The sequence below is a fragment of the Phocoena sinus genome, chromosome 5 (genome assembly GCF_008692025.1).
Source record: "Phocoena sinus isolate mPhoSin1 chromosome 5, mPhoSin1.pri, whole genome shotgun sequence".
In the NCBI taxonomy this organism is placed as follows: domain Eukaryota; kingdom Metazoa; phylum Chordata; class Mammalia; order Artiodactyla; family Phocoenidae; genus Phocoena; species Phocoena sinus.
In genome coordinates, this window is record NC_045767.1 from 85,237,408 (window position 1) to 85,253,308 (window position 15,901).

Genomic DNA, 15,901 nt, shown 5'->3' on the forward strand with positions numbered 1-15,901 from the left:
TTCAAAAGCATGATTTCAAAGTTATATGCAAATTCATATAATCTCAAATCAAAATGTTATTTAGAAAATCCACTTGTGCATGTGTGATGCTCAGATTAAGGGAAAAGTTACACTATTTTTTTAGAAGACATTCATTCAATATAACTTTCTGTGGGATTTTACATGGCTTCATTCTCTATCCTACCATGTAGCAACAGATGATATTATATAGATGTGTAACTAGAGCTAATAAATTATTTATTTATGAGCTAAATAAATTGTTTCTCATTTATGTAAATGAAAAGGGAATTTCTCTCATTGACCCTTGGAAAAAGTAGATCTGAAATCCTCTCCAACCATAGCTTGCATATCTAAGTCACCTAGTCTCTGCAATAAGAATGTACAATAAGCCTAATAATCCTATAATAAGCCACATATTAGAAACTAATATGGTGGTAATTTCCAGTGACAGACTAGCTAGTTGCTATTATGGTGCCTTAGACAAAATTTCCAGGCATGTGTAAGAAAGTGATTCTTAGGCACTGTTCCATATGTCATTATGACAAAGGGAAAACATATATTTCTTTATTCTTATTTCTCTGTTATCACTGCATCCAGATGTTTTAAAAAGAAAACAAGTTCTTTGAAAAAAATGTTTCCTAAACTATGTTCCACTGAACATTCTTCATGAAGATGTTCATACATATAGTGGGTAAAATATTTCTTGATCAAATTATTTGGGAGACCTGCATGGTCATTAATCTACAAAGGCTTAGTATAATGCAATAAGTAGAGAAATATGCTAATTCTACTTCATTTAATATTTTTGAAACTTACTTGAGTATAGAACCCCTCTGGCTTAACACGTGAATTTCCTGTTTCAGACAATCTATTAAATCTACTACTCTACTAAAGTAAAACATCAATTTGGGAAACATGAAGCCTCAGTTGAGGAGTCTTAGCCCTCCTTACATTATCTGCATCCTAAAAGTCTGCATTGTTTACTAAATACATATTCATTTTATGGGATGTGTAGTTTGAGCAGGAGAGAGAGATCTCCCATATTTTCATTGCCTTTTCTGTGGCTGACCACATTATACCTTATTACTCCTTTAGAAAAATAGAAATTGGCACCTGTCTTAGTTCAGTCTGCTTTAACAAATACTACAGACTAGGTGGTTTAAACAACAAATATTTATGTCGCACAGTTCTGGAGGCTGTGAAATACAAGTTCAAGGCACCAGCAGACCTACTGTCTGATGAGATTCTGCTTCCTGGCTTGTAGATGGGCACTTTCTTGCTGTATCCTCATGTGGCTGAGAGAGAAAAAGAGAGGAAGCAAACTTCCCCTGCCTCCTATAAGGGTACTCAACCCATCTTAAGGGTTATACTCTCTTGATTTTACCTCTTGAAGGTCCCACCTCCTAATACCATTGCATCATGATTTCAACATATGAATTTGAGGAAGACACAAACATTGCAAAGATGGTACATAAGAGAATCTTAATTTCAATCTTTTACTGACTGCGTATATGATATTGTAACTTCATGCTCATTTCTACTTTCAAAGAACAACACAACATATATTATAAGTACATGTCAGGAATAAATTTCAGTGCACTAATGAATAAAGCTACCATGAAAATTACTGGTGATTGGCTAGCTAGGAAACACTATCAACATCTGATGACATTATAGCTACCTTCCACTTTCCAGATTAATGACATGCTAATATTACTTTTTGGAACCATTTTAATTTTCCTGACATTAGCATTGAAATTATACGCTACTTTTATCATAATAACCTCAATCTATATATTTTACAAATGTAGAAGTATTGCAAAATTATAAGATGATATAAATGCAATATACTTTCATTGTTAAATTACCTTTAAAAATCCCATTATTCAACCTGGCATCAAAATAAAGCAAACAGTAAACCAGAGAAGCTTGTTTAATGAAGTGACTTTATCTCTCAGGATTATACTCATCGTTATGCCTTTAACTGTGAAGACTGGAACTATTTGTGACACAAAGTGAATAATCCTCCATTATTTAAATAATTTGTAATCACAGCACAGCCCGTGATTCTTCGGCTTATTACATATTTGCATGTTATAATCAACTAAAAGTTCATGCATGCCCAACTATACAAAACTCTGTTTAAAATGAAACTTCTCCAACAGCTTTGGCAGCTGTCCTGTCTGGATGTATATAATGTGGAGTGGAATACATGAAGGATTCATGAAGCATATGCACACGATTTCTATTATATATGTCCTAGATTGAATGTTAAGAAATAAAGCTAAATTGGAAGGTATATTCTGAATAAGTTCAGATTCATAACATATGGTATTAAATATTCACAGTAACATTTTGGAAGTGTTGAAATCACATAAGGCAATCAAGAAAAGCATTAATTTATCTTAAAGATTGTAAAAACTATTACTCAACAGTAAAGACTGTTGAGTCTTTACTATATAAGCCTTACTCCTTTGTTTCTATATTTTTGTATCTATAACTTGCTTCTAAACAAGCGACTTGGCTTATGATGCATAGGGACTTTCAGGACCAGGTCAGCAAACACAAGGGTGATTTTCTTGGCCTCTAAGGAAACAATGAGCTTATAGGATACTGTTAGTCTTCTTACTCATAATAACTAGATGTATACCAAAATACGCAAAGAAGCATGGAGGCACATGGATATTTGTCTTACAGAACAGAATGATGATAATCAAAAGATGTAGAATCACTGATTACAATGAAGTCTAAAATATAAGAATAGTGGGACATATAATAGTAAGATTTTAAATAAGTCAAATAGACCAATTAAATATGATTATCAAATAGAATTTAAATAAATCAAAGAGACCACTCAAATAAAATTATTGAATGCTGGGTAAAATTCATACACACTGTAGAAATCAGGCTTTAGAAACATGATGGAAATTATGTACTGAAACAACTAATTTCACTGCAAATTTCTGGAATAAACATTTCACATTAGTAATTATTTTTATAACTAAATAAATTTTATATGAGAAAACAACTTTATACTTAGGGAAATGCTTCCTTATCAGAATTCCCAAGAGACACTAACTGAGATGACACCAACTTTTTTTTTTTTTTTAAGCTGCTCTCCTTATAGCAGAGATGGTCACCAACAGCTAGAGCTATACTTATACTGTATGATTTTACCCTCCTTCCTCAATCCGGCTGGGTATATTTGAATAAGTGATGGTCAGCAGAACCAAGTGGAAATCTTTCTATGTGGAATTTGGAACATCCCCAGTCAGCCTGAGCTGGTCTTTTAAATACAGGCAATCAAATCTGGAATTGAGTGAAAGCCATGTGAAACTGAAGCAAAGAAATCTGGTTTGCTGAGAAAATAACAAAGAAATGACTAGTCAAAGGTAGGAACCAGAGAGAGGTGAACATCAGATCATGAAAGGTTGTCCAATCCCTTGGTTTCATTTTTTTCAAGAACTCAATTGATATTGGGTTCTGTGAGTTAAACAGGCATCGTGCTAAACATTGCATCATTACCTCATTCTAATAGGCATAAGAACATTGTGCAGTAGGTAGTATTATACATAATTTATAAATGCGGAAATGAGACACAGAGTGATTAACTTGTTACACATTAGGTAGTAAGGTGTGGGGTTAGATTCTGAATCTAGATTAGCTGATTTCAAAGTCTCTATGCTTTTTTTTTTTTTTTTTGGTGTGTTTTTTTTGCGGTACATGGGCCTCTCACTGTTGTGGTTTCTCCCGTTGAGGAGCACAGGCTCCGGACGTGCAGGCTCAGTGGCCATGGCTCATGGGCCCAGCCGCTCCGCGGCATGTGGGATCTTCCCGGACCGGGGCACAAACCCATGTCCTCTATATCGGCAGGCAAACTCTCAACCACTGTGCCACCAGGGGAGCCCTCAAAGTCTCCATGTTAACCATAATGTCTTTATGGAGGCAAATATGTATACAAATTAGTAATTTGGATTGAACTCAATAGAGAGCGGGGCCCAGAGTTGTGTGTATGTTTGTGCAGACTGTATGTTTCACAACTCTAGGAGACATTATTCAAACTTATCTGATTATCTGAGGAGAGGAAGTGAGTCCTGTATATCAATGTAATCTCACTATTTGGCACATAATAGTCTTTTGGTAAACTTAATTGTATAATAAAAATAAAGTATTCTTGGTTCAAGCTTACATGACACCAAATAAATAAGAACCCCTAAATCCAAACTTTGGTGTATCTTTTTACTATTCTATTTTAGCCAAAAATGTATAGCCTTTTGCATCTAAACAACCACCACTTCCGACAGATTCAGATGCCTAGTTATGTATCAATCAGTGGCAGATGCGATTAGTGTGAATTTATATTTGAGGCATAGAGCAATGTGCTAGAGATAACAACATAAAGGTCTTTACACTGGAGAAGCTTTCAGTAGTCATACATAAACACTGGTAACACTATAAATATCTAATCTTTAGTGTGTTCAATACACAGGAAGTGCTGGATTTTGATTCAGCCTAGGAAGTGGTCACCCTTCCAGGCGGTAATGGAAAAAAATGATTAGTATTAAGATGGGTTATATGGAGGGTGGAAGGTGGAGTATTTCAAGCAATCCGTGCAAAACATTAGAGGTAGAAATTTATATGAATCTTTTGGGGAGTTACAAAGAGAGAAGTCAGTTCATTTGGGGGAAGTGTGTTGGTATATAAGATCACAAAGATACCAGTCCCAGGCTCCAGAGGACAGAGATTCCAGGCTGAGCAGTATGGACCATCATATTCTGCATTAGTGCAAACAGTGAGTGGCATAAAAGAAAAATAAAAGAGTGAGAGAGAGAGGGAGAGAGAACAAGGCAATGAATAGCAAAAGCCTCAAAAAACTTCAAACGCCAGAGGAGTCTTGAGCATTCTCTCTCCCTGTGCTGCCTTTAATGGAAATAATCAACAGGAATGCTGGATGATTACAGTATATATTTTCTCTGTGGGAGAGGGAGATTATCTACTCAGAACCATAAAGCATTTTGCTTGCAAAATTAATTCAAATTGACTTGCATGGGAGCAGTCATATGAATTGAAAACAGCTGAAGAATGGTTAAAAAAACATCATGATAAACAGCAATCAAACCACTAGGAAAATACCTGGTGTTTGGCCCCTGGGGACCTCCGCAAAGCTGTTTTGTTTAACATCTTCATTAATGAATGGGAAGATGAAAGTAAAAAAAAAAATCATTACAGTCACATATGGAAACTGGAGTAAATATCAATGAGAGCAGAGAATTTTTTTTCAGAAGAAGAAGGATTTTAGGTCCAGATTTTACATGGAGTAAATCATTTCACAGAGAACCTCTAGATAGAGACCCAGAAATCTCCATATACGTAATGGGGAAAAGGAAAACATGAGTACCCAATATGAAACAGGTGGGAATAATATTGGGAAATGGCTTTTTGAAGTAAGTGGGTGCACAGGTGTCTGACATCACAGGTAAGGTGACAGTAACATATATAACCCTTTAGAAATAACCTGAAACTCTGCTCACATGTATGCTCCTGGCTTCTTATACAGACCAAGAGAGAATGTCATCTAAAAGTAGCGGATCAGGAGAATTAAGTGTTTGGATAGAAAGCTAGTCTAGGTGATGAGTATGGATAACATAGCTGTACACACTGTGATCTGGAGAAAAAATAGATAGGGGTTGGGATGGAGAGAAAAAGGATTTCACAGCATAATCTGCTAATGGAAGAACAGTTAATCTTTGAACAATACTTTCCTGAGGAAATAAGACTTAAACTGCAGTTTGAAGGATGAGGTCTTTAGCTAGCCTGTTGCAGTTAGGGTAAGAAGAAGGATTAACAAGAGGATATCATGAATAGAGGCCATTTTCCAGTTTATGTTTGTGAGTTTCCCTATAATGCAGGAGTGTTTTGAGAGACTGTAAAGAAGAAAATATAGGCACTGTTTTATAGTGACTTTAAATATATACACAGAGTGACACCTAGCAAACAAATAGTATATGCATGTCTCAATCCTACCTTGAATGAATACACTGTGACTGTTGCTAATACATTCAATATATAGCAAAGGCAAAATACAACATTTGTCTCATATGGCAAAGCAGAACTGCACATTTTAAAAAACTTTCTTCATAATTGCTTAGTTTCTATGTGGGAAATCTGTGAAACTGTGCTTCATCTAAACTTCAGTGTATGCTAAGTGACTGTCTTGAATTCCTTAAATTATTTATATTAATTACCTTACGGCTTGGGTGTGCTTTCTGTTTTTCTAAAAAATAATGGATACAAAGCTACTTTGGAATAGGATTGTTCTTCATTATACTGGCATTTGCATTATATAGTATAATATCCATTCCCTTTAGAATTCTCTTCTATCACTGTCCAAATAAAGAGCTTTTCTATATCCACTAATGTGCTCTTTTTTCCCCTTCAGCATAACTTTAATCTTTATTAGCCTCTCCATGCTCAGTGTGGGCCTCAGTGCTTGTCATTATCTTTCCTCTCCTTTGGTAGAAAGCAAAGCCAAAACAAGGTTCTGGCAAAACACCGTGATCATAACCAAAATATATGAGATTAGCAGTGTTCAAATACTTCTCCTCATTCTTTGCCTTTAAGTTGGGGAGGAGGAATCACACACAAAACCCTCACATACACTTTTACCAAAATCTGAGTATCAGAATAGATAATCCAGTTTAAGTTTCTCTTGATTCAAGAGAATCCACATAATACGCTAATGATGGATTCACAGTCCATTCTGAGTGATCTAAACTTGAGTTATTTTCAACTTCAAAAGTAAACACAGGTTCTCTGTCTCCAAGAAATCAGAAAATAGAACAAACTGACACTAAAACAAGAAAAGCCATAAACTCCTGTTCTGAAGTGACTTTATGTAGGACTATTGCTTGCTCTTTCTCCCCTAGGCAGAGAGCAGGTTACTCTGTCTCCATTTTAGTACAAATATGATTTAAGTCAATATTCTGAAATCTCTCTCAAATGAATAAGTTATTTTGAATGATCCTAATACCCCCTAAGATCAGCATAAGAAAAGACTGCAAAAATAATGTTTATCTTCTTCGAATGGAATAGGAAAAGAGAGCAAAAATAAAAGCAGAATTTGCAATACGATTCAGAGGTGACAGCCAGGGGAATGTGGTGGCTTGCCCACTGTGTGAACAGGAAGTACAAAGGACTCAGTGGGGAAAAGGCTTTCTGCCAAAGCAAAGAAGGCAGGTCTATCTTGTGATCTTTTGTAACAACAACATATGGAAAAAGAGCAATAGTGAAATTTCTAAGACGTTAAGAGCATAATCTGCTCTAAATAAACACGATAGCCATTCATTTTATTCATATAAGAATGTTTTGAAAACCCTTACTCAAAATTTCCACGAAACAATGCTATTAACATGAATGATTAGACTATATAAATTAATCAACATTAAATGTTCCAGAAGGTGAATGAAATAATGCTACTGTAATGAGAAGGAAGCAAAGTACATCTTCAGGGTGTGTACAGATAGGACAGGGAATGTTCTGTATGATACTGCAATGGTAAACACATGTTATTATGTATTTGTTAAAACCCAGAGAATGTACAAGAGAAAGAGTGAACTTTAATATAAACCTGGAATTTACCTAATAATAATGTATCAACATTGCCTGGTCTATTGTAACAAATGTACCACACTAATGCAACATGCTAATAGTGAAAAATGGGTAAGGAGCAATAATGAAGTTGTGTATAAGAACTCTGCATACCTTCTGCTCACTTTTATGCAAACCCAAAACTTCTCTAAAAAAATTAAGTATATTAATTTTTAAAAATAAGGCAATGGTTAAAAAAGTAATAAGTATTTTAAAACAAAATCTTATGTAAGTATAAAAAAAGAGGGTTGACAATAGAGTCAATCATGAAATAAATTAATTCTCAACGTCTCTTTATTATTCCTTATTCACAATTACGAATTACTATTACTGTTAGAATTATGTCCTAATGGGTTGAGGCTGAAAGAGTTTGAGAACCTAAATGTAAAATACTAACAAAAGGTGCTCTGGAGGAAAAAAAATATTTACTCAAATAGGCAGTGAAGTTTAGAATTGAGGGTAACTATGCACATTTTACATCAATTAAGCCAGAAGTCAGTCTGTGTTTTGCTTGTTTTTATTTCTGTCTACAATTAAAGACCAGTTCTGGGAGAAAAAAAAAAAATTGACAAACCTTCCCCTTAATTTTATTCAAAGTGAAATTAGAGTACTGAGTCCCACATTTGAGAGTTGAGGCATTAAAACTCTTAAGAGTTTACTTACTTCATTTGAACAGTCAAATACCAAAGAGATAGTTGAGTGGCTGTTGCTTTTAACTACCAAACTGTTGCTTTCTGGTTGTGTTTGAAAACAGCAATACAAAAGTAGCTTTTTAACCAACCATCATCTTTTCTACTTCTTTAGTGGTTGAGTGATGATGTGGTGCATTCAAACACATTACCTTATTTTATCCTAAAACAACCATGCTAGATAGATGATATAATAGCCACCCATCCTTGCTTAACAGACAGGAAAGCAGAGATTCACACAGGTCCCAAAAATAATAGAGTGAATTACAGATATAGCTGGGAGTCAAGTTAATTCATCCTTTTCATTATCTATCTACCTTTTATATAATCATTTAATTATATATATATTTGTTATATACACAATATAACAATGCAACTTATATATTTGAGCACCTATGTGCTATACATTTTTCCAAAAATGTATCATGATCTAGCAATTAATAGCACGTGACCCACTCCACCTCATTTAAAACTTTCTTTGAGGTGAATTTTCTCTTCAGCATGAATTCCTCTCTTACATGAACTAGAAGTCTGAGAACCATCCAGAACCTATGTCTCTGGAGACCTAACTATTTGTAGGAGTTCACCTCTGGTTTAAAATAATCAGTATCCTGGAAGACCTGGGTTTAAAATGGCCTCAGTCTCTTACCAACTGCATAACCTTGGGAAAATCACTTACCCTTACTGAGACTCATTTTCTTCATCTACAAAAAAATACTAAATATCTCTTTTTACATTGGCATTGTCAGTACTAAATGGACTTATGTACTAAATGAAAGAGTATTTTTTTCATGGCAAGACAATGAGAAACAATGATATGACAGCACATGTGCCAAATGCAATACACGTGTTGCTCCCAGTTATGTCACAAGCTACTTTAATGACCTTGAGAGAATACTGTCACCTCTCTGACACTTTCATACAAGTATAGAAAGAAAATAATAGAATGCATTTCATTTATCACATTGCTTTAACACTCTGATAACTCATTCTCAAAATAACAACACTGCCCCAAACTCCAGGGTATCAGGGACTTTTGCTTGTTTTCTTCACTTACTATCTTCACTACCGTAACCCTGGTTATAGTAGGCACTGACTCTTCTTCACTACTATAACTAACTACCAAAACTAGGCACAAACTAAGTAAGGCACACTCTTAGAAGAGTTCAAGCCACAAACTAAGTGTCCAATATATACCTGTTGAATGAACAAATGCAGCAAATTTGCATGAAAGCAAACTTTGCTGTAACATAGTACTCCTAGATATGTACAGAAAAAAAAAAAGGAAGGAGGCTTCAAGATAGTACCATGAGGCAGAAGACACTCACACATACACCCACTGTCTACCTCATACATTATAGCTACAAAGCACATGCTGAAGCCCAAATTCAAATGATGTGCCGTAACTGAGGTGAAGTACTCAAACAAAAACTAGGAAGAAACAGTCTCAGCATGTAACACAAGAGAAGTTTTTTAAAGTCCCTCCTAAAACAGAAGAAAAAACCGATGCTTGTGCAGTATTAAAAAATGACTCCATGATAATGCCAACATTGCAGACCAGCAACTTAAATGACCGAAGAGCAGCAGGTAGAAATTGAGTCAAATAGGAGAATTTGTTTACTCTCTTCCAATTGCAGCCTTTACTCAGCTTTGGGCTGTTGAGGTCATAGAAAGCTGCTAGCTCTGGCTTTCTGAAACTTCCAACTAAACAGAGAAGCTGGAAATTCAGACTTTATATGAAATCTCCCAATCTTTAAATGCTGACAATAAATTCATACAGATATAGTCAAAAAACTAACAAAGAAACACAAAAACATGATTGACTGATGGATCTTTTAATATGAGGAGAACAGAAATGTAGCAGAAGATCAAAGAAAGGATGTTTACTGGCCAACACTGTGCCCATTTCTACCCTCAGTCCCACTTATTTAATCTTCATGCAAAACTACATCTCAGTAATGTATGTCCCATTTCATAAATTAACAAACAAACAGTTATCCTTCTAATAAATATTTATTGAAGTTCTATTATATGTCAGGAACTGAGCCTAGTTTTAGAAACACTGTACAGTGGTAAATATGAGATTGCCATAAGACATCTAAAAGCTTAAAAGCAAAGAAAAAGTATGACAGGTGCAATGATTGTTTCTAAGAGGTGTATGGAATGTGTGCCTGACTACAAGGGATGAATAGGGTTTCTCCTAAGTTACTTGCCCAATTCTTAGGCCTAGATTTAGGGTACTATTTTTATCGGTCTAAGAAATAAAATAATAAAACATTCATTCTTAAGGCCTGAGGTTCAGGAAATGTTCTGAAAAAAAGAATATTCTTCTTTACTTAATACAGTAAAGGCTTTCAGACTGGGGGAGCTCTAAGTCAGACAAGTCAAGACAGCCTTACAAGAGCATTCTTTCATGGAGTTATCAGGTTATATATGACAATCCTCTGAGATCAAGTCTTTAAAGAGTCTCCTACCTGACCCTGCCCACCCTAGCGCCTGCCAGACTGCTGTTTTTCACCCTGACAACAGATTTTTGGTTTTGTCCAAAGTTACACTAAAGAGCTAGAGTGGCAGAAAAGGACACAGGGCACCTTGAAATGCCACAAACTTGTTGTTCTAACAAGATTTAGTCCTTTTTCTTGACTAAATGTTCCCTGGATTGCTCCAAGATTTTGGTTAATTTCCAGAGCTCTGAAAAGTTGATTCTTATAATATTTTCCACTTTTCTCATGGCTTTCATGGAAGAGAAAATTTTCAGATGCCCTTATTCCAAAATTTTTGCTGATATCACACCAATGATCTACATTTCACTTAGAGTTAGATTTCTTATCTAATCCTAAATGACTCAGCCTAATAACAATATATAAAAAGTATATATATACTTTCTTCATTTTGCATTTGGGTGACATAAGATCAATATAACACCTGAATTCCACATGCATTCCTCATACTTGGATAAGTGCACATTCACTAAGTTTCTCTAGTTTAACTTCTTTTTCTTCATTATTAACATCAGGCATTAGCTATGTCAAAAGAAACATCACTCAAAAAATTACAAGAGTTTTGAAAAAATACTCATTTAAAAATCTGAACAAAATTAACACTATACTAACAATTATATAGAAAGTAAAAGAAAGGAGGAAGTTGTTAGAATGACTGGAAATAGCCCATTTTTGATAAAAAGATTATGTTTTTATAAAGGAGTCAATTGTGCTTTATGCAGAAATCACATACAAAATTGAGTAATTTCCCTAAAAATGTCTAGTTACAAGAACAACTACAACTTCAGATTTACCCTCAAAGTTACACTCTGTCAAACCTTGTCTGAATAACTTCTGAATGGAAAAAGGAGGAACACAAAACTAAACTCAGAGAGATTCAAAGAGAATATGACATATTTTCTCACTTTTAAAAAATTAATTTCAACCCAATATGTCAGCCATCTTCTCAGGAAGGGCAATTTAAGATATTTATGAAATAAATCATTTTTGATATGTGAAAAAATGCAGAGTACAAAATATATTTACAGGTTCTCATAGATGGATGTTAGCCAGCCATCTTCCTGTATAGGGGTGGTGAAAGATGAAAGAAAGACAGTAACTCAGAGGTGGTGAGTGAGGGGAAGGATAAAGAAAGAATGGAGAAAGGAAGAGCGTAAGAAAGATAAAAGACAGATTAAGAGAATATATATACCTTTATGTTGGCACTGGCTATATCTGAGTAAGACAATTTGTTTTTCATTTGACTTATCTTCATGTTTTAATATCTTAACAATCTACTTGTATTACTTTATTTATATTATACCTCTAAATGTAACCATAATATTTACAACCAAAAAGAAATACCAACTTAATGAAAAAAGAGAAAGCACACTGAGATGAGGATATTAACATATAAATTATTATGCATTAGAACAATTAATATTACTTGTCTTATTTCCACAGAAAGAATGTTCTAAGTAAAGGACCAATTAAAACATCTGTTATACTCATCAATTAGAAAAAAAATTTAAGTTTTTGTTATTTGGGTTGTTATAACCAGATTTGGTATAATATTAAATTACTTAATTAAATTGAAATTAACCTTCAAAGTCATATGAAGTATTACTAGTGTGCATAATCTTCTAATTAATTGCATATATACACTGTATAATAAAGTTTTAAGCATTCAAATTGTTTAACAATACTTTTCCTTTAAATGGAGGATTGAAAATATTATTTGTTTTTGTCACAAGGTGATTTGATTATTTTTACTTTTCTTTTTTATATATTTTATTTTTTATTATAAAAATCCATGTGTGTTTTACTTTATTTTTTATTTTTATTTTATATTGGAGTATAGTTGATTAACAATGTTGTGTTAGTTTCAGGTGTACAGCAAAGTGATTCAGTTATACATATACATGTAACTATTCTTTTTAAAATTCTTTTCCCATTTAGGTTATTATAGACTATTGAGCAGAGTTGGTTCAATAATGATGTTGGGTAGTTTTAGCTTGAAAATTAAAAAAAATATTTAAATATTAAAGTCATTATATAATAAAAATATTCTATCAAAGTCTAGATTGTTTTCAATATAATAGTCATGCAATACAGTTAACGTTTTCTATGTAATACAATGATTTTATGTCACAATATTTTACTTATGTTTTCATTTTCCATCTGATAATATGGATGTGTTTTTAATTAAGTACGAGATAATGGAATACTTTTTATATAATCTATGTATTAAGATTCTTAGTACTATAAATATATTAATAGGCATATTGTTAAAAAATGGCTTACCTAATTTCCATCCCAAAGAAGTTATTTTTAATGTACACCATAAAATAATTTAGTAATAAAAAAACAATGGTTGATTATAAAAATCTTCCAATGGAGCATCTTTTCTGAAAGTTCTCAATAGAGAAAAATTCAAGAATTAAAAGAAAACCTTTGAATGATGAATAATCTGAGACATTTTTAATTTCAATGGAATTTAAAGGAATTTCTTATAATATTTTAATTCCCTAATGTAGTAAATTAAACACATAATAAGTTGGTTCCAGTGTTTGATTGAACACTGTCATTGACACATGAACTTTTATTTCCTATTCAGTATAAACAAGATAAGGGCAAATTAGCAGCAAATCTTTGCTTTTATCTTAGCTCTTCTTCTTCTTCTTTTTTTTTTTTTTGAAGATAAACCAATTCTAAAAATGTGTTGGTTGCTTCAATCTGAAACTCTCCTGAATGCTGAAGAAACTTCACATTTCTTTACAGAGAAATATTCAGAGAGGAAAAGAATATATTTGTTTTTCAGTCATAAAAATCTCTTCCCAATTTGCTTGCTTTTCCCAGTCAAAGCTAATTTGAAGTCTCCTCACTCCCCTTCACACACACCCCTCTTTTCTTAACATCAAATATGTCCAGAGAATTTACAACTATATGATATTTAAGATGATGTCTATTCAAGTAGTTTAAGTTGTAGGGAAAATTTTATAAAGGCTTACCCCATTTTTTGGAAAAGCAATCCATCCCAAGTCCCCCATGACAGTCCGTGAATCCAACAAATTCACTAAAAGAGAAAGAAAACAAAACTGAGTCAAATATACAAAAATATATCACTATTTTCATAGTGTTATTAAAAGCACATATTACATCCATAACTGAAAGTAAATTGAGCATTCATTATGATGAATACAAGAGTTATAATTTGAAGAAAACATTATTAAGATGCAAGAGAATAAGTGATTTTGAATAATTATTTGGAGAAAAATAACAGCAAAAGTATATAAACAAGTTATTACCCTAAGTGCTTTTTTTTGGTCAAACAGGAATAAAGGAAAAGAATTAATAAGAAAAAGAAAAAAAGGAAAGGTCCACAGAAAACCATGAGGCCCATGTCTATTTTTTAAAGATGCTGGTTCTTGGGATTAAGCTGCAGCTGTAAAGTTGGTGCTAAATATACTCTATTTTCTTCTGGAAAGCTGTTATAAAGGCAATGAACAAATAATTTACATTAAACAACAATAAAGTATTCCCAAGTTTGTAAGATTTTTTGTGATATTAACCAAAATCCGTAATCCAAACTGCAAATTTAATTAAGAAATAAATCTATACACTCTTAACCAAGCCTAGGAAATGCAGCAGCTCTTAAGGTTGTTGCAATAGCTAAGTGCTCATTGCATTCCCAAAGATACTTTCTATTTATATATAACTATAGTCCAAAATGTGTTTTTTACAAAACTGTTAGCTACATTTTGAAAGGCAGAACTCAATTAGGGCTGGGTATCCTAACATATTAGTAATTCCCAAGATGGAAGTCTGAACATCATCATTGCAAAAGGAAGCAATGGAAGAGTATGCACATGCCCATGCACCAACATTCGCACACTCACAAACTTGCACATACTCACACACAGATACATAGACACTCAGCGAGTTTATATTTCAACAGGTTCACCTACTGTCCCTCTGAAATTAAAGTAGTTTAAAAGTGTGCTAGGCAGAGAGGCTGCCTAAAATCACACTAAGTTCACAGACACCCCCAAACACACCACTGGACACGGTCCTGCCCACCAGAAAGACAAAATCCAGCCTCATCCATCCAGAACACAGGCACCAGTCCCCTCCATCAGGAAGCCTACACAACCCACTGAACCAACCTTACCCAATAGGGGCAGACAAAAAAAAAACAACCTGCAACAAAAACCTGGAGCCTGCGAAAAGGAGACCCCAAACACAGTAAGTTAAGCAAAATAAGACAGAGAAATATGCAGCAGATGAAGGAGCAAGGTAAAAACCCACCAGACCAAACAAATGAAGAGGAAATAGGCAGTCTACCTGAAAAAGAATTCAGAGTAATGATAGTAAAGACGATCCAAAATCTTGGAAATAGAATGGAGAAAATATAAGAAATGTTTAACAAGGACCTAGAAGAACTAAAGAGCAAACAAATAATGATAAACAACACAATAAATGAAACTAAAAATTCTCTAGAAAGAATCAATGGCAGAATAACTAAGGCAGAACAACAGATAAGTGACCAAGAAAATAAAATAGTGGAAATAACTACCAGAGGGCAGAATAAAGAAAAAAGAATGAAAATAATTGAGGACAGTCTCAGAGAATTCAGCGACAATATTAAATGCACCAACATTTGAATTAAAGGGGTCCCAGAAGAAGAAGAGAAAGAGAAAGGGACTGAAAAATATTTTAAAAGATTATATTAGAGAAATATTTGAAGAGATTATTTGAAGAGAAAATGTCCCTGATAGGGGAAAGGAAATAGTCAGTCAAGTCCAGGAAGCACAGAGAGTCCCATACAGGAGAAATCCAAGGAGAAACATACCAAGACACATATTAATTAAACTATCAAAAATTACATACAAAGAAGAAATATTAAAAGCAACAAGGGAAAAGCAAGAAATAACATATAAGGGAATCCCCATAAGGTTAACAACTTATCTTTCAGAAGAAACTCTGCAAGCCAGAAGGGAGTGGCAGGACACATTTAAAGTGATGAAAGGGAAAAACCTACAACCAAGATTACTCTATCCAGCAAGGATCTCATTCAGATTTGCC

The 15,901-nt window shown here is 33.7% G+C and overlaps 1 protein-coding gene across 5 annotated transcripts in view; it reads right to left on the reverse strand.

Moving 5' to 3' along the window:
- The window catches only part of EPHA5 (EPH receptor A5), a 321,883-nt gene that overhangs the window by 278,261 nt on the left and 27,721 nt on the right, over positions 1–15,901 (reverse strand). For all 5 annotated transcript variants that reach the window (XM_032632597.1, XM_032632593.1, XM_032632596.1 and 2 more), the window contains exon 2: positions 13,828–13,892. In XM_032632597.1, coding sequence (XP_032488488.1) covers positions 13,828–13,892 — 65 coding nt within the window. The remainder of the gene's footprint in view (positions 1–13,827; positions 13,893–15,901) is intronic.